The sequence below is a fragment of the Bidens hawaiensis genome, unplaced genomic scaffold, assembly GCF_021521415.1.
Source record: "Bidens hawaiensis isolate Kalapana, Puna unplaced genomic scaffold, B.hawaiensis_p1.1 tig00036887_1, whole genome shotgun sequence".
In the NCBI taxonomy this organism is placed as follows: domain Eukaryota; kingdom Viridiplantae; phylum Streptophyta; class Magnoliopsida; order Asterales; family Asteraceae; genus Bidens; species Bidens hawaiensis.
The window spans coordinates 69790-96604 of NW_027505450.1; the positions used below are offsets into that span (position 1 = coordinate 69790).

Here is a 26815-nt window from a genome sequence, read left to right on the forward strand (position 1 = left end):
GGATAGAACAATTTTTTTGGCAGCATCTTTTGCCACCGAAATGTTCAACTTCTATCCTTGCAAATTAATTCAGTTTAAATGGACATTGTTACCATGAACACGTGCCTCGAAGCCCTTGCTTTAAGAACAAATCCAATTATAAGATCATCTCCAAAGCCACAATGCCGCCATCTTGAATGGCGTTGCCAGGCAATACACGGGTTGCTTGCAATGGCCCCATTAGAAGGGTGCTTAGAATATAGTAGTTGCTTGCAATGGCCCCATTAGAAGGGTGCTTAGAATATAGTACAACCCGGATGAAGTTTCACATAGGTAAATATAGTTTTTTGATATTGGGATGATCCTCAAATAATTAAAGGTTGGGACGAAATTTGACGAAATTGGTGAAGCACAATTGGTTAGATCGGGAAGGACCGGAACACGGTCCCCATCTGTACTTATCCAAATTGTTCATCCTGAATGCATGGTTTTCATGATCCTGCTTAAAAGAGTTGTATGTGGCCACATCAGTTATGAGACCTTTGCAGGCTTTAAGTGGTGATTAGTTAATTTTTACCAAATACGATCAAAGCATATTAACTGTTTAAGTGCTCCTAATTAAAATCATTTTAATTGTTATCGTAACATTAATTTAATGAAGACTAGTCTTATCAAATTTCTTTTCAAAACACTTAAAAAGAAAAACTCATATAAATCAATCCAATATGTATTTTTGACAATATTGTCTAGCAAACAATGTGATGTATTTCAAGTAATTATCTATTATGTTAATTGGGGTAATAAGGAGATTTTCATTACAGAAAACTAATTTATTGTGAGAAAAACAATAGCAAACCTACATAGTTTAACAATACATGGTAACTATAAAACAAAATACATATAAAACTAATCAAAGGGCACATCAACATATATTGAAAAGAGATATTCACAGAGAGAGCGAGTTGATATAAAAGAAATCAAAGGGTACATCAACATATATTGAAAAGAGATATTCACACAGAGAGCGAGTTGATAGAACGTAACCTCGGTTTTGTAGTGTAAAGGATACGTTTCTTGGGCTTAAACAGATAATGAGAATCATACATAGAGCGAAACATATCCACCAAAAGAGGAAATTGCATTACCGCAAACACGATGACTGGTATAGAGGCAAATGCAGCAATAAAGATTGGTACCCATTTTATCCTCTTGTTGTATAGCACAAAGAAACTAGCGCTAAAAGTAACCATCATTGTAGCTACTGAGATGAAAAGTGTTAGAACACCTATCATTAACTTTCTGGGCAATGAATACATGAAATCACGTTGATCGTGGGGAGATGTGAGGATAGACAAGAACATTAGGAGTGAGGTCGAGGAAGAGAACAAAGAAATGGCATCCGCGATAACAAAAACCAAAAAGGTACTGTCATGAATGAAAACTGGAATACCATTATCTTGGTTGTAGCCTCCTGGAACTGTAAAAGCAACAGCAAATGCAATGGTGACGATAAGGGTGGCAACAACCATACTTTCATCCATTTCAGTCCTCTGGAAAGGAGTTCTTCATTTTCTTTGGAAAATAACTCATAGGGTGTTTGACCATCGTTGTTCCTCGCTTCCCTCATATAAGGTGGCATCATCTTCTCAACTTCCTACAACATACACAAAAGTTGAAGAAGCCATAATCATTACAATTTTAATAATTCTATCTATTGTTGTATGAACGAGGTATATTCAAGATCCATGTGTGCTTCATGAACAATCTCAATAATATTCCCCTAACTAGGCGAAAATTCTGAATGATTAAACTAGTAAGTGATGACAAAATAGCTTATATGGGTACTTTAATAACACAACATATCACTACCACTTTACATAAATATACTAACTTACACACACACACATAAGGAAAACAATTACCTTGAACCACAATAATTCTCTTTGCATTAGTAGAGATGCTCCAGATGTCTTAGCTGCCATCTCCTTTGAACTCTTCCCAACTAGATGAAGCATATTATTGCCTGACTTGTCTACAGATAGGCATATATCGTTATTCGACCCGCCTATCTCGTACAATAAGTTATAGATACCTTGATGACGATGCATAACGGCCACATGAAATAAAGTGAGCCCATCCTCATTTTCATAAAGCATAAGATCAGGGTAGGTTCGAAGCAACTCAACTATAAATCTGGTGTTGCCCATTTCTGCAGCGACAAGTAATATTCTTGAAGATTCTATTATTGTTTCATTAGCAGCAAAAGTAGGAGGCTTATCGAGAATATCCTCAATTTCATCAATGCACATTGTTCGGGTAGCATGTCCCCAAATGGTTTTTAGTAATTTCAGTGCATCGTTATCCTCTTCAACATCAGGTTGCACTTTATTATGAAGAAATCTAAAAGCTGAAAACAACTAGCAAATAAGGAACACAACCAAATAGTTTACAATATTCTTCTCTATTTATTAAGAGACATCTATCTATAAACATAGTTAGTACTTACATGGTTTTATGATTCTCATGAATAAATTATTCTTCTCTACTTCATTGATGGCATCAGGCTTCCGAGACAAAACTTCAAGTATGGACATGTTATCTTTAAGTTCTGGATGATCCTCCACAATTTGGAGTGCAACATCTATAGATCGAAGATATATGACAATCACTTTAGTACTTAGGACTTCAAAACTACATAAACGACTATTGTGATCATGTTTTGACCGTCACTATTTACCTGTGAAAAAGATTTAGTAACTAGTATATATATGTGCCCGTGCGATGTGGCACATTTCTGTAGTTTGTTGACCATATAATTAGTAAATTGACGTTGAATATCTATTACATTAAAATCTTCATGTTGAATATTGTTCATTAGAATGGTGAAAAAGTTTAGAGGCTGCAAAGGGGCCATTTAGTAACTTGAAGAAACTAATGATCAAAAGTGAATAGTGTTTTCACTCACAATCGAAGTTTGCAAATCTATACCATATAATAATAAAAAATCTCTCACATCATTGTCTATTTGTATCTTTTTCCACCATTTTTTCTCACATATCTCTTATTAAATACACATATATCTTTTTAACAATGATAAATTTTTAAATAAAATACTAATTTTATTAATAAAAATCATTTATTTTTATCTATTCGTTATTTTAAGAAATTAAGAAATCAAATCTAATTATGCATGTAACTTTGTTTTCAATCAAATAATAAATGGAAGTCAAATTACATTAAATAGTTTGAAACCTGATTGTCTGTATTAGTTTTTACGTCTTTTTATAAATCGTTACTATATGTTATACTTCATCTACAAGATGCACATAATATTTAATAATTATATATTGGCATTTTTCAAGATGTGTAGTACACGAGTTCTAAGCTAACGAGAAACTCAAGAATTACTTACCAAAGAAATCACGCTCCACACAATGCATGAGTGCCAAGTTCCTATCATTTTCTGTCCAATTATCACCCCTCATCTTCTGAGAATTCTCATATAAATACTTCACTATGCTGTTTGTCCCCGTCATAGCAGCAATGTGTAGTGGCATATATGCAGTACCACGGATGTCCGGGAGTCTGCGATTTTTTTCCATCATAATCATAGCCATTTTCGTGTTTCCTCCTGCAGATGCTATCCAAAAGGCAGTATTGGAATATCGGTTTTGAAGTTCCAACTCCTCCACCGTCATCATATTTACTAGATTCTTCACAAAATTTATCGTAACCTTGGTTTCCTCAGCTGTCACGGCCACATGAAGTGCTGTTCCAAGATTCCTACTGAGACCAACCCTTATCAAATCTGGGCGTTCGTCAAGGATGTTCTTTGCGGCTTCCCAATCACCAATAATGGATGCCTCATATAATGGAACAGCCAAGTTTAAGTAGTCTTCTATATTTTCTTCAAAGTAATTGTGAAATCATTCTGTTGTTAATTAATACCTTTGATGGTGAAAGTATATAATATGCTAGAAGTAGATATATTACCAAATAGATATGACAGAGAGCTATTAGGAGTAAAATTAATGTCAACTGTGTGATCATGGAATTGATATGGGCGTTTGGTATTTTCTATTGAACTCGTGGTGTCAATGCTTCTCTGACTCCCTCCCTCCGTTGCTTCTGAGCTTGGACTCATTCCGGCTATTTCTTTTTCTGTCAACGCATCCATCTCAGTTGCCATCTTACTGCCTGCAGAATCACATGAACATAAAGGACACAACATAAACACTAGAATCAACACTTACCTATACAATGGGGAAAACTTGCACCTGCATCTGAAAATCAATACCATTATTTATATATGGGGTGAGTCGTTTAAATTAAAAAAGAAAAAGAAAAAGTCAACAAACTACGTTGTTAGGACAACTAATGGTTGTCTAAAATATACATTTCTTTTGCAAATTTTGTGCCAGGTTGCTACTATACATGTTTTTTTCATTTGATGACAGTGAAGCTTCAAAATTAACAATTAATTTATCTAATTAATAACATGACAACGTGCAATTCTTTTATAATTTGTCTCTCTTTCATTATCCTAGAATTATTTTTAAGCATGGACCTGATGTAAACAAATCTAATATTAAGGTTGTTGTTAAAGTGTCGTCATGTCCAACTTAATGCATATGCAATGGTGTGTAGGTTGCGTACAGGTTGGACCTAGCTATCGAATTGATTAATTTTCACAACACATTTTATGTTAGATGTGTTAGGTTTTGTGAAAGCCTTTTAGGCTTTTTTTGGTTTGGGGTGGAATGCCTATATAGCTCCTTTGTTCCCTTAGTTGCTTAACCTAATTTTTCTCTATATATACTATATCTTTGTACTGTAATCTTTGTACTGAGCAAATAAAAGATAATACCTAGTTGCAACCTATATATGTGGACCACATAAATCTCGTGTTCATGTTTTCATTTTTTTTATTTGAGTGTGATTATTATATTCCTTTGCGCTGTTTCTCTTATCGATACCTAACAAGTGGCATTAGAGATGAAGGTTCGATATTCTAAAAGCAGTACAACATGCTAAAAGTCGGGCCAGGTCCTAAGGAAGAAAATGTTGAAAATGATACTTTGGTTTGTAGTGTTGAAAGATGTGTTGACTCTTGGGTTATGGATTTTGGGGCTCCATTTCACACCATGGATACCAAAAAATGATGGGGAATATGAAACAAGGAGATTTTGGAAAGTATGACTTGCTAATGACGAGATATTTAGGTAACCGACATGGGGGATATTGATTTGGTTATTACATTGGGAACTGCTTCGAGACTGAAGAATGTTAGGGTGATTCTGGGTCAGAAAAGAAAGTTAATATATGTTGGTCAACTTGATGAACAAGGATTGGAAGAAAGGTTTGGTGGTGTGATCAATGGAAATATGGTGATTGCTCGTGGGATGAAGAATGATTCTTTAAAATGGTTGAGGTACCTGTTAAGGAAGTGACAATCCCGGTTAAGCTTGATATAATCTAGTTCTATAATTATGGTGCTAAAAGAGTTCAACTTGCAAACAGGAATTCTGGAGTGTGGGTGTTAGTTGAACGAGTACAAAAGTCTAATCCATTTAGGAGATTCAAGTACAGTGGGAGAACGTGGTGTGTTTTGGGCATGGTTATGACGAGCCGTTGGGTTTTGAAGACTAGGACTGAAATTTCTTCTCTAGAAATTGTTGGCTGAGTTTGGAGAGTGTCTGGTGGTCCTTATTGTATCTCTGAACCGGTGGAGAATCTAATCTTGTTGAAACAAAGGATTGGTAGTTGATGGGTTTCGTCATGACTGAATTGGAGATCGGGGAGCTTCAACTGGTCACTTAATTACTTGATGATGATTGGGGCTATTGCAACTAGGGTGATATGTTTTTATTGTTGAAGTCTAGTTTGTTTTTCAGAACAACGGGTAGCGGAAAACTTGTTTTAAAGATTATTAATGGCCGGGTTATTATTATTATTATTATTACTACTCATTAACACCACCATTTTGATATTCCGTTACAACCTGTTGCCTGACCTCCTACAACAACTACTTTGCCGCCACCATCTAACCTAACCCATGATTTGAATCCCCACCCCTCATTTTCTGATGATTAAAAAGGAGATGAGATGGTTGTGGAATGTGAGGAGACTGTTGATATGACTATAGACGGTTCAGATTAGAGTAACTTATAGAGAGTCGATAGCGGTGGCGCCAACTATGGCAAAGAGGAGGCCGATTAGACTTCCCGAGCCGACGATTCTCCAACAAGGAAATCAAATTGAATTTCATTAGTTTAGACACCACAAATGCGGAGATTAGCAAACTCATTCGATAACCCTAAATGCGCAATTCCGGTGGTGTGAGTGGAATTCAAACGGTTAGGCAACGATTCTGTTGATGGTGGTGGCGGGCGATTCCAATTGCGTCAGGGTCCCGCGGTTTTGTTGGTGGCGTGTATCATCAAGAAAATTTGAAATAATAATAAATGGGTTTAATTATTAAAGTCTAAAATATTGCTAATTATGGGCTTTTAATTGATGGGCTTAATTATGGGCCTAGGAAAGGCTATTAGTATAAATACTAAAACCCATGTTTATGGAAAACCCTTGACCATAATTTCAACATTAAAACACTCACTCTATGTTTACGGACTCAAGAAATAATCATACCACTGTATAGATCTTGTTTTTTTAACAAGAAAGTGTTAAAGGGGCAAATCCTAACAACATCTACATCATCCGGATCTAGCTCGTGTTAACTCAAGGTACGTTTTATTTAAAAAGGTGTTCTTGTCTTGGTAGAAAATGTATGAAAACTTGTAGGGTAGTAGACCGGGCCTCTTAGAACTGTAAAGTAACAAACTAAATCATGAAATCCAACTTAGAACCTTGTTCGCATAAAACAGTGGGGTAGGCTTGCAAATGAGCAGGTGTTCGCAAAACATATGCATGTTCAAAACTAGAACTCACTTAGTGTGAGGCTGACTTTTTATATGCATTAGGCTAGTATGTTTAGCAAGGGTATGAATAAGAAATGACTGGTGCATTGACGGGTTATCCAATCCTAAAGGGCCACATTAAGCAGTATTTTTAAGTTTATTATGCTACCTAAGACATGTTTTAAAACACTTTGTAATAATTCTACCGCATTTATATTAAATTAAAATTTTAAGAGCTATAATATGGCAGTTATGTGATGGTTGGGTATAAATCATGTAATTTAGTGTGTTAAACTTTTAGCTTTATTAAGTTCTTAGTGTGAACTGTGGTACTTCAAGCATGAGGCTTATTTGGATTAGTTATGAGCTTAAAATGGCATCATGACAAGCACGTGGTTCTAGGTTGAAACAAAGGAAAATAAAAAACTCCCCTTTGTCTAGCCCTGTCATGCTACGCGACAGATTGAAGAAAACTCCCTCGCGCTACGCGAGGGAGTCAGAAGATAACACCCGAGTATTTTGTCTTTTGTTCTACGCGAAGGACCATGCAAAAAGCTTCGCGTATGCAAAGGATTGGGGAAAGATCGTCGCGTAACGCGACGATGTTAAAAGACGGGAAAGTTAAGCTAATTGGGATAAAATCAGTTTCAGCCCCCATTCGACATATCTTTCAGTCAAGAGGCTGTGGACGACCTAGGAGGCAAATTTATATCATCTCGGAGGTTCTGGGCCGTTGATTCTTCCATTTTTTTCATCCGTCCAACACATAATCGAGCTATTCATCATGTAGAGGCAAGGCTAAACCATTTATGACCACTCTAGGTGTAGGGTTTGTGCTTAAACTGAATGTATCTGTGTTCCTTGTCTAGAATTGGATTGAAGTTTGGTTAGTTTATGATTAATCTAGATTTAGGTTTGCGTTGATTACTTAAAAAGTTGTTTATCTGGGATTCTAGTTTATCATCAATTGATTGGTTGTGTTCATCAACATTTACACTGTGTTCTCGAGTTTTATTTAAAAGATGAAAGGGAAGGAAAATGAGGAATGTAAAAAATTTGTTGTGTTTCCGAGTTTCATTAAAGGAAAAAAAGGAAAGGAGGGGAAAGAAAATAAGGAGTAAAATAAGAGAATTTGTATCTTTTCAAATTGGAAAGATTTAGAAGGAAAGAAAATTAAAGAGAAATAGGAGATACCAAAAGAAAAGAAAATAAAATAAAACTTTCTTTTCCTTCCCTTTCTTTTCAAAAATGAACTCGGGAACACAAACTGTTACCCTTAATCATTAATTTACTTGGAGTCTTACTAACAAACTGGTAATTAGGTGAGTTTAGTTATGTCAGTTTATCGAATTAGGTTATGAGAATCAGCATGATCAAACTATCGTATCTAGTAATTATTTATCAATGTTAGATAAGAATCGTGTCTATGTGATTATCCAATTGATAGGATTCATAGTTGTTTAGTTTATTGCATGACCCGAACATTAAGTGTTGTCACCCTTCTCATAATTGTTTACAAACCAAAGTTATTGGTTTTTCAAAGTGTTTCGTAATTAAACCATTTTCAAAGCCTATTTGACATCGGTTGTCTGCCTAAATAAAATAAATTAATAAACCATGAATTTGAAATGCACTTTCCTTTGATTCCCTGAGGTACTTACCTGTATTAGTTATAGGTATTTAAGTCTTATAAATACTTGTTTTTTTTACATCATTACGTTGGTAGTGGTGAGTTCTATGGTTTGGATAAAATAATGGCTTGAAGTATCACTAGTTTGTAATTGAAGATACAAAGCATTAAACGATGAAATTACAGTAAAAACAAATTATATTGGGATGCCACAGTGATGGCATGTTATAGATGGTGGTGTTTTTCCAGCGAGAACTAGACGGTAGTGGGAGGTGGCTATGGTGGATGGTGTAGGTCATGAACGGGGGGATGAAGAAATAACGAAGATGAGGGGTTTTATTTTTGACATAAATAACCCTTGTATATTTTATCAGTATGAACCAAATCTTTTAAGTTAGTTACATAAATAACCCTTCAAAGGTTAAAAGACTAAAATACCCGCAGTGTACATGGCATGTCTTAACTGAAAATATGAAAGTCTGTTAGTGTAAAGGACTTAATTTGTGATGTATACATAAACAAAGGATATAGAGTGGAGTCATTTTTTGAAAAGGACCCGTTCCATAATTTGGGTAATTTAAAAGGACAAATATTATATTTGCATCCCACTTCGTTGATGTTTGGTTCCATCCAGATAAACAACAAGAACTGGTACTAGGCAGCGTGTACCATGTCCCTTGACTGAAGAAGAATTTTCTATCTATATCACAATTACAACTATAGGTAGGTATGTATTGTTCGGCCCGGATGATGTTAAGATTTTCGATAAGTTCAAAACAAACCTCCAGAGATATTCTTCAAGGGAAACACGTCTACGTGTTATCCACCGGCATGACTTATGTAGAAAGAGTGAGATCAACACCAAACATTGATGTGCGGCATCAACGCTTAAGCCATGTACTGGGTACTTTGCACATCGGATGCCGGTTTGGCAAAACCCCTCAAATTCGTTCACAGGGTGAAGAAGGTGCAGAAACAAGCCGATGGGCCAATGTTTTATTACACTAAAAAGTAGTGATTACTGATTAAATCGAGACAGAAGGCAAGCGGGCAACAAGATGCGCTGCTACCCTTTTTAAATTGCAAAACCCAATCTTTTAAAAATTGCATTGGTTGATCTTGGAGTTATAGCCTTGCTATGCATGACCCGTTGAACTCGGCTAAGTAACTCCACAACTTCAGGCGCGAAGAAACCAAAAATGCCAAAAACAGGAATATGGGCCAATATTTAGATATAAAGCCCTTTTGATAGCCCAGGTATCTTCGCAGAAGTTTGGGGTCAATTATGAGGACACCTTTAGCCCAGTAGTGAAGCTCACAACGGTTCTTGTTTTGCTAGCCATAGCTGCAAAAGGGTTGGGCTTTATCACAAATGGATGCGAGCAATGCATTTCTATATTGTGACATCGACCATGTGATTACATGGATAAGGGATTTTAAAGCCCGAACCATCCGAAGTATGTGTGCAAGCTTAAGAAGGCTATTTCTACTGATTGAGCAATTGCCTAGAGCATGGTTAGGCAAGATTGGTGAGTTTTTTGAACATAACAGTTTCACCCCTACTCTGGCATATTTCTAATTTCTATGTTACTTGTTCCCTGAGTTTTTAATGCTTATATAAGGCCTAGGTTTATTGTTTTCTTAAAAGTTATAATTTGTGAGTCGGTTAATAAACAAGTGGCTCCACCATTTAGAGCAAACCTGGTGTTCTTGTTCGTGAGTTTGGTTATTTAGAATTCACTCTAAATTGTTCAACATAATATGCTAGAAGAAGATATATTACCGGATAGATATGATAGAGACCTATTAGGAGTATAGGTAGTGTCAATTGTGTGACCATGGAATTGATATGGGCGTTGGATATTTTCTACTGAACTCGCCGTGTCAATCCTTCTCTGACTATCCCCCTCGGTTGCTTCTGAGCTTGGACTCTCTCCGGCTATTTCTTTTCTTGTCAACGGCTCCATCTCTGCTGCCATTTATAATTTACTGCCTGCAGAATCACATGATTTCGCTATACATATAGACAGATATTTACCACGTGATTTAATTTTGATGACATCTTAAATGGTTTATACCGGTGAATAGTGATTTCATTAAGTATCCATTTATTTGTATCTGCAGTCAAAAATTGATTGTGCTGGCTCTTGAAAATAATTTGTATGTGCTGTCAAAAATCAATTGTGAGTGCAAAAGAAGTTCACATGACAATGCGGGCTTCTGTTTCTATTTCAGGGAGTTATCAATAACGAATGGCTAAGAATGAAAAGCTAGGTTTGACAAGAGCCATATGCTATGGCCTCTTTAAAGAAGTTGGATATGAGTCACCATCATACATATATCATGGAATTTCTTTCTTTATTTGTAGATTGCATTATTGCACTGCCTAGCTGTAACTGATTGAGAGAATCGATTTGTATCAGATTGTTGTGTGATGTCATTAGGGTTACAATAATGCACGGGCCTTTTTTAGACACGGGACAGATTTAGCTTGAAACATACCACTAATATTACTAACTAGAACTTTACCCGGCGCAACGCGCCGGGGCATGGTAAAACCATGGCGAGTCAGCGCGAATTCGATCAGGTGCGGTTACGTTTGTTATGGTATAAACAACGTTGATAAAATCCAATCGTTAAACCCAAAAAATAAATTCGTCAAATTAATATATAAAAATCAAAATATTTAAAACAACGCTTATTCGGTCGGTAAAACACAAGCATTGTGGTCCTCGGGGTTGCTGGGGTGAGTCGGTAAACCTGTGCGTTGGAAAATCGAGCGTTACTATGACAAATCGACGCGAATTCGGTCAGTTTCAATTACCTTATAACCAACGTTGGTAAAACCCAATCATTATAATCCAAAAAAATAAATTCGTCAAATTAACATATAAAAAATCATTATATTTAAAACGACGTTTATTCTATCTATATAACCTAAGCGTTGCAATCCCCAGTGTTGTGTCCGTGAGTCGGTAAAACCGGACGCTGTCGGATCCGTGCGTTGCGGCGGTAAATCGACGCGAATTTGGTCGGTTTTGAATACATTTGTTTCGGTACCAGAATTTAAAAAAAAATCAATAAAACCCCCGCGTTGGTAAAAACCGAGGGTTGTCAGTCCCGAGCATTGCGGTGAATCGGTATAACTTGGGCGATAAAACCTGAGCGTTTTTGGTCCTAGATATTATGGTAGTAAGTCAACACGAATTCGATCGATTTCCAGTTATGTTCGTTATGATATCAGACTAAAACAAAAAAAAAGTTGGTGTAGCCAATGATGTGGTGCCACTTGGACCAATAAAAGGCCAAGCGACACCAAACTTAACAATTATTCTATAGTAATAATGGTCTAATGCCACTACGCAAGCTAAACATGGGAGAGTTTTAGCTTGAAACATACTTAGATATAAAAGTAAACTAGGTAATATATATATATATATATATATATATATATATATATATATATATATATAGGGGAAGGTTAACGTACAATAATCGCTTAACGTACATTACGTACGCAACATACGTTCAAGCCAAAATCTAAAACGTACGTTCAGGCAAAAAACTTTATACGTTCAAGCCAAATCTTAAACGTTCAGGCAAAAAAACTTTATACGTTCAAGCAAATATTAAACGTTCAATGTCAAAACACATCATTCAAAACTCAAAATTGATCGATTGAAGCTTCAAATTGATTATTGATTGAATCCATTTCAAAGATTAACCGATCAATTGGCTTCAATTCCAATTTCAATTCAACTAAACAAACATGTGACGAGTTTTGTGTTTTTCCGATGAGTTCGTTGTCGACGGCGATGATGGTGACGAAGAGTGTTGATGGCGCTGGCGAGCGGTGGAGATGGAGTTGGATTGAGCAGAGACCATTTTTCCGGTGACGGCTCACAAATAGGAGATCGTTGGGCAGTGGAGGTGATTTAGGGTTTCTTAAAATCAAGGATAAAGGAAGTTGTGTATCTATTGTATAATAAGGGATTAATGTATTGGATCCTTTATATATATATATATATATATATATATATATATATATATATATATATATATAACTTTACTAATAAAATAAAATAATTAAGATGATGTGGCAATCCCACATTTATTCTTGTTCTAATCTCTCTTCTCATTCATTCTACCTATTCATGGGTTATGGGCAAAACTATTTTGTTAAATGGGTTATAATTTCCTTTCTAATCTTTCATCTCATTCATATCTATCGATGAGTCATGGGTCAAAATAATTTTGACAAAAGGGTTATAATTTCCTTTATAAATTTCTAATTCCTCCCTTATTTATCCTACATATCCATTGGTCATGGACCAAACAATTTTGACAAATGGGTTATAATTTCTCTTCTAATTTTCTAATCTCTCAACTCATTCATTATAGTTGTTCATGGGTAATGAGTCAAAACAATTTTAACAAATGTTGTATATTATTGTAAACTTGTAATGGTTCATCTCATTCTATTTCTTACTATTATGAACATGTTTAATATGCTAGAAGAAGATATATTACCAAATAGATATGATGAAGAGCTATAATTAAGAGTATAGATAATGTCAATTGTGTGATCATGAAAAAGATATGGGCGTCTGGTATTTTTTGTTGAACTCGCCATGTCAATGCTTGTTTGACTCCTCCCGTTGATTGCTTCTGAGCTTGGAGTATCTCCAGCTACATCTTCTCCCGTCAACTGATCCATCTTGGCTGCTATTTATAATTTACTGGCTGCAGTGAACATAAATTTAACAACATGAACACTGGAACTAACACGCCCCTATATAATGTAAAATACTAGCAATAGCATATGAGATTACTACCTTTAACCCTTTATTTATTGGGTGAGTCATGAGTGGTTTTTTCGAAATTAGGTTTCTGCAACTAATGTGCCTACTTGCAATGTATATATAGACGAATTCACGATATGGCATGCGTTTTTTTAATGCGTAGTGTGTTGTAATGATCCAGAAAAAGTATTATACCATTTGAACACACATCTTAAATGGGTTGTACTCGTGAGTAGTGATACCATTTAGGTTGTTCACTATAAAGCTCCTTCACGTCATCGCCACGTAGGAAAATGAGCATCGAAGCCCTTCTTCATAACATCCCACTGTGGTTTAAAGCCTCATTACCGCCCCATTATATATATATAGGGGTATATATATATAGGGGATGGATCTTGCGAGAAGTCAAGTTACAGCGAGAAGTGCGTGAAATCAATATGGACCGTTGATTATGTGTAATCAATGGATTAGAAAAGTTGTGTTAAACTTGTAATTATGAAGATATTAATCTACCAAAATTTTAATGAAGAATGGTAGTTTGGTATTTTTTTAGACTTTTCAAAGTGAAACTTAAGTTATTAATAACATTTATTTGTTATTATTACTATCCAATTATTTAATTGTTATTTTTGAATTGGTGTTATTAATCAAACTAATGTTAAACAAATATAATTTTAATAAATATTGTAATATATTCAATATATTTCTTCAAATGCGTTAAATATTACACAAATTTATGTATTATATACACATGCATACTCATGTATTGTGTAGGTGGAATCACAAATGCGTATGTGAAAATTTTACAATTGTAGGCTATTAACATGATTTGTTATTTATTATATGTAGGTTAATGTGAAAAATAAAAAAATAATTTATTTTGTACTGTGTAGGGCTTATATATGTATTATTTAAGTGGTATCACGAATGTGTATGTGAAAAATTTTCAAGTATAAGGTTATTATCGTTATCCGTTATTTATTATATATAGTTTAATGTAATAAAAAAGTTTATTTTGTACCGTGTAGGTTAATTTATGTACTGTGTGGGTTCATATATGTATTGTGTATATGGTATTTCGAATTGTGTAACTTCATTTATGTACTGTGTAGGTTCGTATATGCACTGTGTATATGGTATTTCGAATTGTGTATGTATAATTTTTATCGTGTATAGGTTCATTTATTTACTGTGTATGTTCATATATTATTGTGTAGGTTCTTCTATGTACTGTGTAAGTGATATTTCTAATGGTGTATTTGTAATTTTATTCATGTGTATGTTCATTTATGTACTGTGTAAACTTATCGGCGCTATTGAATTTAAGAACTATTATCTGGAAAAAAGTATGAAATTCAAATTACAAGAATAAAAAAATAATATTGATAAATCAATAAAATTGAATTTGATAAAATAAAATAAAAAAAGAATTCAATATAGGTTGATTTGACTAAATTTTTAAAAAATATTAAAACAGATTAATTATAACTTCTCCATACATTATGACCTACCAAATATGAAAATGCACATTTTACTATAACACCCATGTCATTAAATAAATGATAAAATAAAAGAAAAAATGTGATTGGTTGGATTAATTTCTCGCACTTCTCGCAATAAGAAACACTTCTGAAATGAATCAAATCATATATATATATATATATATAGGGAGAGGATCAAGAGAGAACTCCTTCTTAGAAAGAGAATTAAAGAACTAATAAATAAATATTTTTAATTTAATTAAAAAAAATATTTTTAATTTTTTTCTCTTTCATCCTTTTTATATGTTATTATTCTTCTCTATAAAAAATATAAAAATAAAAAAAAATAAAAAATAATAAAAAAAACTCGTTGTAGTGCACATATGCAATACATCGACTTTTTCTTATTGCATGTGTGCACTAGTGTGTATTTTAATATGTGCAATAGTGTTGAATATCATATATGCAATTGTTTGTATTGTATACGTGCAATAGTGTTATATTATATATACAAAATTAAACAAAAATCGATATAGTGCATATGTGCATTAGTGTTGTATTACGTGTATGCGATAGTGTGTATTGCATACAATTATTAGTGTTGTATTTGAATATATTTAATAGTGTGTATTTTATAATGCAATTGTGTTGTATTATATACAATAAAACACTATTGTATATATATGCAATACACACTTGTGCACATATGCACTACATCGATGGTTTTTATTTTTTATTTTTTTAAGGAACAATATCATCTTATTAGAAGAAGAAAAGAAACAAACATCATAAAATATTTATTTAAAAAAGTTAAAAATATTTTTTTATTAGTTATCTAGTTCTCTATTTAAGAAGAGTTCTTTCTAGATCCCACATATATATATAGGGGAGATTTCAAATGAGAACCACTTTGAGTTTTAAGAACTCGAAAGAACTTAACGTAACAATTTTTTTTTTGAATCCTTTTTAAACATACGTAATATATGTAGGTTATATATACGTAAAAAAGTTACAGAATTTTTTACGCACCGAGTCGACTTGTTACATATGTTTAACGGACGTTTAAATTTGTGTAATCACTTACATCTTTATTCTCTCTTCTACTTTAATTTTTTAATCACATTTATTCTCAACCACATAATCTAATCTATTCATTTAAATGTGTGGTCAAGAATGAAGTTTTTAAGTTCTTAAAACTCAACAAGGTTCTCAAATATCTCTCCCATATATATATATATATATATATATATATATATATATATATATATATGTATATATATATATATGTATATATATCTAGGGATGAGCTCGGTAACGATACCGAAAATCCCGATCCCAAAAATCACAAATTTTTGGTACCGGTACCGAAATTTTCGGTTCGGTACCGGTATTTAAGGTAAAATTCGGGAAATACCGGTACCGTACCGTACCGGTCCCGGAAACTCAAAACCTTGATACCGTACCGATTTTTGCTCATCCCTGTATATATCTATAATATATATAAACGAAAAGCCTAAAATCCTACGTGTCGCGATGTGGTCACTCCCCCCTTTTATGGAAGCCACCACATTGCTTGATTTTTAAATAGAGGTCTCTCATTCATTTAACCCAAATTCATGGGTATGGGTCTTACCAAAACCAGATAGCTCTTAAACGGGTTATAACATCTCATTAAATTAAAAATTAATCTTACTAATTATTTGGTATAAAAATCCAATAAAATAGGGATATACTAAAATTTAATATCCAATTTAAAAAGAAAAGATATTATTTATAATTATTAAACAATTTTATAGTAAAAAAACAAAGCAGGCCACGGGTCACCAAATCCAGATAGCTTTTTAAACGGGTTATAACATGTCGTTTATTTATGAAACTTTTTCATCATCAAACCTTAAGTATATTATTAACTCTCTTACAATAAAGAAAATTAAAATCCAAAAAATAAATATTAAAAAACGAAAAATATAAAATAACCATTATCTCAAGCCATCAGATTGTTTTATTTGTAAATGAATGTTTCTCACGCATTTGACTTGAATTAACGGGAAAAGGTCTCACCAAACCCAGATAACTCTTAAACGGGTTATAATATCTCATTATATTTAAAATTAATCTTATCATATATTTGATATGGAAACTATAAAATAGGGATATGCTAAAAATTAATATCCTATTTTATTTAAAAAAAAGATATTATCTATAATTAAGAAACAAATTTATAATAAAGAAATAAACGGGTAATGAGTATCACCAAACCCAGATAGCTTTTAAACAGGATTATAACATATCATTTATTTGTGAAACCATTTCATCATCAAACTTTAAGTATATATTAACTATTAACTTTCTTACAATAAATAAAATTAAAATCCAAATATACATATATAAATATTAGAAAAAATAATGTAAAACAACCCCGTAACACGGGTGATAAAATCTAGTATATATATATATATATATATATATATATATATATATATATATAGGCTAAGTATAAAATGAAAACCCACTTGAGTTGTGAAAACTCTAGAAACTCATTCTCAACCACATGTTTTTAATTAATGTTTAAATCTTGTGGTCCATAATTAAAGTGAATAAAAAATGTAAATAAAAATATAACTTTTTCTCTCTCCTGAAAACATATATAAAAATTAGTAAAAAAATGTTAAAAAATAGCAAAACATTTTTTTTTATGTTTCGATGTTTTGTATTAAATGTTACAACATATATTACATGTAACAAAAAAAAACGATGTTACATAGGGTTTTCGCGGGTTTTCACAACTCAAGTGGATTTTAACCTTACCCTATATATATAGGGGAGATTTCAAATGAGAACCCCTTTGAGTTTTAAGAACTCTTAAGAACTCAGTGTAACGATTTTTTTTTTTGCAAATTTTTTTTACACATGCGTAATATATGTAGGTTACATATACGTAAAAAAATTACATAATTTTTTACGCACCGAGTCGACTTATTATATATGTGTAACGAACGGTTAAAGTTGTGTAATCACTGTACATAGTTATTATCTCTCCCATTTGATTTTTTTGACAGATTTAATCTCAACCACATATTCTCATTCATTTAATTAAATGTGTGGTCTAGAATGGAGTTCTTAAGTTCTTAAGACTCAATATGGTTCTCAAAAAACCCCTCCCCTATATATATATATATATATATATATATATATATATATGGGGAGATTTCAAATGAGAACCACTTTGAGTTTTAATAACTCGAAAGAACTCAGTGTAACAATTTTCTTAAGAATTTTTTTTACATATGCGTAATATATATATAGGTTACATACACGTAAAAAAATTACAGAAATTTTTACGCACCGAGACGACTTTTTACATATGTGTAACGAACGTAAAAGTTAGTGTAACCACTTACATCTTTATTCTGTCTCCTACTTTGATGTTTTTTGCCAGATTTAATCTCAACCACATATTCTAATCCATGTAATTAAATGTGTGGCCTAGAATGGAGTTCTTAAGTTCTTAAAACTCAACATGGTTCTCAAAAGATCCCTTCCCTATATATATATAGGGGGTATATAATGAAAACCTATTTGAGTTGTGAAAACCCGTGAAAACCCTATGTAACATCATTATATATATATATATTTGCACATGTAATATATGTTGTTACATTTAATATAAAACATCAAAAAATAAAAAAAAATTGTTTTGCTATTTTTTACTAATTTTTATATATGTTTTTAAGAGAGATAAAAGTTATATTTATGTTTACATTTTTTATTAACTTAAATTGTGAACCACAAGATTCAAATTTTAATTAAAAACATGTGGTTAACAATGAGTTTCTAAAGTTTTCAAAACTCAAGTGGATTTTTATTTTAACCTAACCATACACACACACACATATATACATATACATGTATGTGTGTATGAGAAAAAGAGAGAGTGAAAAGCAGAGGGGCCCACAAAAACACCCCATACCGTCGGTCTTCGTGAAGCCGCCCCCCTTGAACAGCCCTTCAAGGCCGCCCCTCGGCGCTGTTCCTTTCAAATACCACCCCAAAATCGCCATGGGCCACGCCCATAGCATGCAGTCTTAGTAGCCATACCTTTCATTTGTATGTGCTGTCATGAATCAATCGTGAGTTCCGTCAAAAGCTACTTTGAGTGCTTGGCCTTCCTTTATTTAAAAAGAAATTAAAATGATATTGTAGGCTTCTAATGAATGGCCTAATATGAAAAAGCTAGTTGTCAAATAACCATATGCTTTGCATCTTTTGCACCCAGAGGGTGTAGTCACCTTAACCTTTCACAATTTTGTGCTGACAGAATTATAGAAGCATAGAAATCGTCTTTTATATTTGTATCAAATTTCACTTTTTGTTCTTTATTTTCAAATTGATATATTTTATCCTTTACGTTTACAAATCCAACACTGTTTATCCTTTGGTCTTAACCTGGTTAGTTTTTCTTGTTAAGTCAAGTAATCTGCAAGGTCACATAAGGATAAATTGGTCAATTTACCTACTTAATTAAAAGTATTTTAATAAATAAAAAACCAATTAATCTATAATCTATATAAATGAAACCCCTAAAATCTTACGTGTCGTGATGTGGTCGCTCCCCCTTTTTATAGAACCCACTAGATTGCTTGATTTTTAAATGGAGACCTCTCATTGATTTAACCCAAATTCATTGGTATGGGTCTTACCAAAACCAGATAGCTCTTAAACGAGTTATAACATCTAATTTAATTAAAAATTAATCTCACCAATTATTTGATATGAAAATCATATAAAATAGGAATATACTAAAATTTAATATCCAATTTAAAAAGAAAAAGATATTATTTATAATTAATAAATAATTTTATAGTAAAAAACTTAAGCGGATCATGGGTCACTAAATCCAGATAGCTATTAAATGGGTTATAACATATCATTTATTTATGAAACCCTTTCATCGTCAAACCCTAAGTATATTATTAACTTTCTTACAATAAAGAAAATTAAAATCCAAAAAATAAATATTAAAAAACGAAAAATGTAAAACAACCATTCTCTCAAGCCATCAGATTGCTTTATTTGAAAATGAAGGCTTCTTACGCATTTGACCCGAATTCAAGGGTAAAGGTCTCACCAAACTCAGATAGCTCTTAAACGGGTTATAAGATCTCATTATATTAAAAATTAATCTCATCAAATATTTGATATGAAAATCCTATAAAATAGGGATGTACTAAAATTAATATCCTATTTTATTTAAAAAAGATATTATTTATAATTAAGAAACAATTTTATAATAAATAATAAAGAAAATAAACGGGTAATGGGTATCACAAAACCCAGATAGCTTGTAAACCGGATTATAACATATCATTTATTTGTGAAACCATTTTATCATCAAACCTCAAATATATTAATTATTAACTTTCTTACAATATATAAAATTAAAATCCAAATATATATATATATATATATATATATATATATATATATATATAAATATTAAAAACGAATAATGTAAAACAACCTATTTAATACGGGGGATAAAATCTAGTTACTTATAATAAAATAAAAGAGAATATTTTAGAACACGTGTCACTCTTATACAAATTTGAGACAAGTGTCAAAACAAGGTTAACTATATTAACGTGTCTATCAAATAACTCTCTTTCTTTTACCAAAGCTTCTCCCGAAAGGTTTGTGAGAAATCTCCATTGTAAGCTTTGTCTCTCTCTGCTTCATCTTCTCTCTATTTCAAATTTCAAACCCAAATCTGACCCAGCTTCAGATTTCAAACCTTTTCTCTCCCTCTCCATTTAACTGTCTTTTCTTCTTTCCTCTGGTGTTGCTTGCTTTCTACCTGCGCCGGCTGCCCACACATTCATTACAGGTTTGCTTCTATCATGCTTCGTTTGTATTGTTATCTGGAGCAGCAAGAGGTAGCCCTAATTTCATCCCCAATTTTGCTTTTGTAAATAAGGCTTTTATAGGATTATGATTCTAGGCCTTTTGTAAATGGTGATTTTATTTGGAGTATTTTTAGATTAGTAGCTTAAATTCCTTTATGCATATTGCTTTCTTTTGTGTTTTGGTTGTGTTAAAAAAAAGAAGATTGCTTTCACATATGTCCGACAAATTAAATTACATTCAATATAATACTTACTTGATTATCATCAACTCATATATGACGCCCATACCCATGCCACATGCCTACGGATATATGCTCAATATTACTTAAACAGAATCACATGTGAAGGCTTGTGCTCACATAAAACTAGAATATCCAAAAAGTGAATTTACTTACCTACCAAATGAATAATTAGTATCCTACATCTGATTGCAAAAACTATGTTTTGGGATACTTATCCCAAATTCTGGCTGTTCCATCCTCTAAGCCAGATATAATCCACAGACAGAGCAGTGTAAAACGATGAAGATTTTGAAGTGGTTTCTTTATTTCTTTATCAGATATGCATATGCAGACGTAGTATATATGTATGGAAAGATGCACACAATAAAGAAGTTGAATCCCAACAAATAGCTCCATCAGGTGAATATTTTTTTAGTATCTCATATGCATTTCAAGGACTTATCATAACTTTTATTCTATATATCTATCTTCATTATGCATGAACTAATGTCTTAAAACAAGTGGACTTAGAGCATTCCCAACCCATTCCTTACCCTATATTTATATATATCATATAATTACACTAAAAAACACTGTAATTTCTCTCTCCTGTTTAATTAAATAATACTTTTTATACTTTTATCATCATATTTTCTTTCTCTTTCACTCACAACTACTTTATGAAAATATTAAAAAATTATACAGTATCTACAATAAAACCTCAAATTTAACTTTCCATATAAATTTGATCTCTCCTCTACCACTCATAACCATACCATATAATTTACAAATCCCCCTCACATAATTTTAGGGAACAGGTTGAGATTGCTCTTAGACGACTTGGAAAACCCGCTACAAAGTCAACATGTTTCTGATCACAACGATGTCCATGTTGCTTCTCCTTCAACTTCTACAGTTATCCTCTTATACAGGAGTTTTTTCATTCACAAGAAACCATCAAAACTTTTAGTAAGCTTTCCTTTTATGCAGTATTTTAAATTTACAACATTGTATTGGAATTATATTTTTATTTATTGTTTTTTTAATTCTTAGCACATCATGAAGCCATTTGCTGGTTTTCTTCGCTTCGGATTCGTATGGAAGGAATGGCATGCACAGAAGGTAACAATATTCCTTTTTTCTGTTTATTATTAGCTTTATGATTATACTTTGAGAAAACAACTTATATTAATTATTTGTATTGTTATAATAGGCGTGTCATTGAAGGTTGGAAGTATTTTCTCATAAGAAAAGTGGTTTTGGTTAGACTAGAGGTCACAGGATGCATTTTTGCTGTCCGCTCATAATATATACATAAACCCATGACTGAAATTTCACTGTGTTCGGAAAGTCCAAAAGTATATTTCTTCAATATTTATGATCCAAAAGTAGTTTCACATCCGGTTTCTTTCAATATTTATATTTTCAACCCATGTGTCACACGGGTAGATAGACTTGTAAATATACACACACACATCTATCTCTCTCTCTCTCTCTCTCTCTCTCCCTCCCTCTCCCTCTCCCACTTACCACCACCTATACCTCCACCTGCACATCCAGTGTTCCACCACCCGAAATCCCCTAATTCCTATTGAATTTCAACCATTGTTAAAGGGGTTGTTTGGCCTAGCTTTTATTTTTTGGCTTATGCTTATATTTCAAAATAGCTTATAGCTTATTTTCTATTATTTGATAAGTTCTTTTTAAGTGTTAAGATTGGCTTACATTCTATAAGTTGATAATAAGTTGTTAAATCCATCATTCTTTAATTTGTTAGAGTAGTAAGCCGCTTTAATAATTATTAATCCATCACTATTTAAAGACAAATGAGCAACTTACACCCTTACAAAAATAAGGTTCTTCAAATAAGCTAAAAAATCACCTTCAAATAAGCTTCTTCAAATTAGTTTATATAAACTTATAAGCATAAGCTTAAAAAGCTAAACCAAATACCATATTAAGCTTATTTTATAAAAAAAAAATTAAAGCTATAAAAGCTTAAGCTTTTTTTAAAAAAAAGCTAGGCCAAACACCCCCAAAGACCATAAGCCTAGGAAATCATTCACACCCCCAACAAATCACCCTTTTAATACTCACCAACAATCTACAATATCTCTTCAATCTCCTTGTCTTCAAGATCGGTTACCAAGCTCCTGTCATCACATATCTGCAACTCCTTAACCCCACCATCATTGAATCACAGATCTACAAATCGACGTATCCAAATGCACACCGGGTCAGCTCCGGACCCATATCAAACCCCTAGAACTTGAATCTTCGTTGGTGTGGTGGTGGTGTGGTCATAGCCAACGATGATGGTGGTGGTCACAGGTGCCCGGATTTAGTGTTTTACCGGATATGGGGTTTTGTTTTGGCCGGATTTAGTGTTTTAGCGGAGATGGGGTTTTTTTGGTCGCTGGATTTGTTGGCTTCGGTGGCGGTGGTGATGGTAACACACAGTGGTGGTGATAGTCAGGGGTGATGTTGGTGGTGGTTGCATGTAGAAGAAGGAAGAGGAGGACGAGAGTGTGAGAGAGAAAGGGATTTTTTATTTAATAGAATAGTTTTAATTAAACAGGTAAATTGACCAATTTGTTCTTATGTGCATAGCACATGGTCCGACTTAACAAGAAAAATTAATTGGGTTAGGGTCAAGAACAAACGGTGTTGGATATGTAAACGTAAATGATAAAACATATCAATTTTAAAGATAAAGAACAACTAGTGAAATTTGATACAAACATAAAGGACAACTTCTATAATTATGTATTTTGTGCTAGCACCACGTCACCACTCCCATCTATCTATCAATCAAGGACATACCTGTCATTTATCACCATTCAACAATTTTAATTTTCTAATATAAATAGTATTGTTAAATTTGAATAAGTTACCTTTAGTAAGATAAAAACAAACCATTTAGAGCCTTCTTAGTCTATTTTCTAAAAATATGTCTGGAAAATTTGTAAATTATATGATATGGTTATAAGTGGTTGTGAGTCAAGAAGAGAGAATATGTTATACAGGAAAGTTAAATTTGAAATTTCACTGTTCACATTGATACGGTCCAACCCGATGGTTGCTGCCTCACCCATGTAGCCCATGTCGTATTCCCAATTTATGCATGTTCTAAACTCATGTTCTCATGCAACTTTTAGTAGCTAGTGTTTTGTTTATTTAATTTACATTATTTATTTAAGCTATAATTCAGTTATAGGTAATGGGTTAAGTTAATAGGATAGTGGGTAGTTTCTTTTATTTTGGTTTGTAGCTTACAAAAGGCATTTGAATTTTATGTTATTAAAGAAGAGAAAGTGTTGCAAAACTTGTCATGTTTTGCTTTTTATTCTTTAGAGTTTGATCCACTCAATGAATTAACTATTTTGAAGCTTAATTCATTTTACTGGTCATTATTAACACCATATAATCTTTTAATATTTTCTGAAAGCTGTTGTGAGTGAAGGAGGGATAAATGATAATGATAAAGGTATAAAAATGTATTATTTAATTGAAAAGGAAAGAAAAAGTGTATTAATTTTTATTTTAATTATATGATATATATGGATGAGAGCTGAATGTGAATGCTCTTACATAGTAGTAATGAAAAAAAAAAGGCAAATCCGCTTACAAAACTAAAAAAAAATGTATATAAATGTATTGAATAAAACTCGTCTACACTAAAATTTGTATCAGAATGTCTGAAAAATATAATAAACAAACCTTTGTATTTCAATATTTTGAAAATTTAATGGACACGAGAGGAGGGGCATAAGGTGCATTTGATTGACTATCTTTTATATATATAGATGTACACTCCTAAATATATCACTCGACAGACACCTCTTTCGGTAATACGTAAGTGACAGTTACAGTCGAGAATCTGTCGATGATATACTCTGTATGTTAGTGTATGTCATACGTTTACCATTAGATTACCGATAGAATTTATTGAGGGTGCGTTCGTTTCAGGGAATGAAATGGAATTAGAATTGGAATTTGCATGGTAATTGAAATCTAAAGGAATTGAAATTGGAATTTAAACATTCCAATGGGAATGGAATTTGTTGGAATTGGAATCTCAATTCCATCTAACGTGTTTGGTTGGCTAGTGAGTCGGTTGCAATCACTTCGACCCCCACCAACCCTTCTCCTGCTTTACTGATGACCCACAACATTTTTGGATGACCTGGCCCGCCGATAACCCGAACCGTTTCCACCCGACCCGTCCCATTTTCAGTTTTTTTGTTCCATTTTTCTTACGGTTTCTTGTTATAACCCTTATTAGTAATATAATAATAATTGTTGTTGTTGCTGGTGCTAGTATTATTATCTTTGTTACTATTACTATTAGAATTATTATTTTCTATTTATTATTATTTGCTTAATTTTACCTTGGTTTTGTTTTTAGTTTATCTATAATGAAATGTTAAATTAAACTTACTAATATCATATTGTTTTAGTTTATTATTTACATATTGTTATATATATATATATATATATATAGGGAGAGGATCAAGAGAGAACTCCTTCTTAAAGAGAGAACTAATAAAGAAATATTTTTAATTTAATTAAAAAAATATTTTTAAATTTCCGTTTTTGCCATTATTCTTATATTTTGTTAACATTCACTCGAAAAAAATAAAAATAAATAAAAAATAATAAAAAAAAAACTCGTTGTAGTGTATATATGTAATACATCGACTTTTTTTTATTGCATATGTGCACTAGTGTGTATTTTGATATGTGCAATAATGTTGAATAGCATATAATGCAATTTTTTGTATTGTATTGGTGCAATAGCGTTATATTATATACAAAAATACCAAAAAGATAATATAGTGCATATGTGCATTAGTGTTGTATTACGTATATGCGATAGTGTGTTTTGAGTACAACTATTAGTGTTGTATTTGCATATATTCAATAGTGTGTATTGTATAATGCAATTGTGTTGTATTATATGCAATAAAACACTATTGTATATATGCAATACACATTAGTGCACTACATCGACGGTTTCTTTTTTTTTTTAGGAACAATATCATCTTATTAGAAGGAGGAAAGAAAAAAAAATCGCAAAATATTTTTTTAAAAAAATTAGAAATAATTTTTATTAGTTCTCTAGTTCTCTCTTTAAAAGGAGTTCTCTCTAGATCCCACCCATATATATATATATATATATATATATATATATATGTTTAAGTTCAAGAGAGAAATGAAAAATGTACGTGAGAAATGAATATGAGTCACTAGTTTTATTTTAGGTTTTAAATATTTAAAATAAATGAAAAATTTTAAATACAACAATAAATGCATTCTCTCTCTTCAATTAATACACTTAATATAACCATAATAAATCTCTCTCTAATTATGGATACACATATCCTATACGTGTGTAGGTTATAAGTTTTTCATGTGTAGGTAATATGTTTTCTTATTTTTAGAACAAGTGTATGTTATATGTTTTTGTTTAGGTTGTATATTTTTTATTGACATTTAATGCTAACATATGTAAGATAGTTTTTTGTATTATTCATCACAATGTACCTATGTGTTGATTGATATTGATATATAATATATATATAAATAAATTGTATTTGTGTAGGATAAAATTTTCGAGTGTAGGTTATATGTTTTTCGTGTGTAGGTTATACGTTTTCGTGAGCGTCTGTAGTTTATTGATGCTGAATCTTATGTGTCGGTTATATGTTTTTCGTGTGTAGATTATATGTTTTCTTATTATTAGAACAAGTGTAGGTTATATGTTTTTGTGTAGGTTGTGTACTTTTTTGTTGATATTTAATGCAAATACGTGTAAGATAGTTTTTTGTACTATTTATCACAATGTAACTACGTGTTGATGGATATTAACATATTGAGTT

At 32.2% G+C, this 26815-nt stretch overlaps 1 protein-coding gene across 1 annotated transcript; it reads right to left on the reverse strand.

Moving 5' to 3' along the window:
* Positions 1-136: 136 nt before the first annotated feature.
* LOC143613247 (uncharacterized) lies at positions 137-10555 on the reverse strand. Its single transcript, XM_077087008.1, has 7 exons — positions 10310-10555; positions 3973-4176; positions 3392-3886; positions 2486-2620; positions 1902-2386; positions 1430-1633; positions 137-274 (listed from the first exon to the last, which is right to left on the reverse strand). The coding sequence occupies exons 1-7, from the start codon at positions 10503-10505 to the stop codon at positions 137-139; spliced, it is 1857 nt and encodes a 618-aa protein (XP_076943123.1). The 5' UTR covers positions 10506-10555.
* Positions 10556-26815: the final 16260 nt, after the last annotated feature.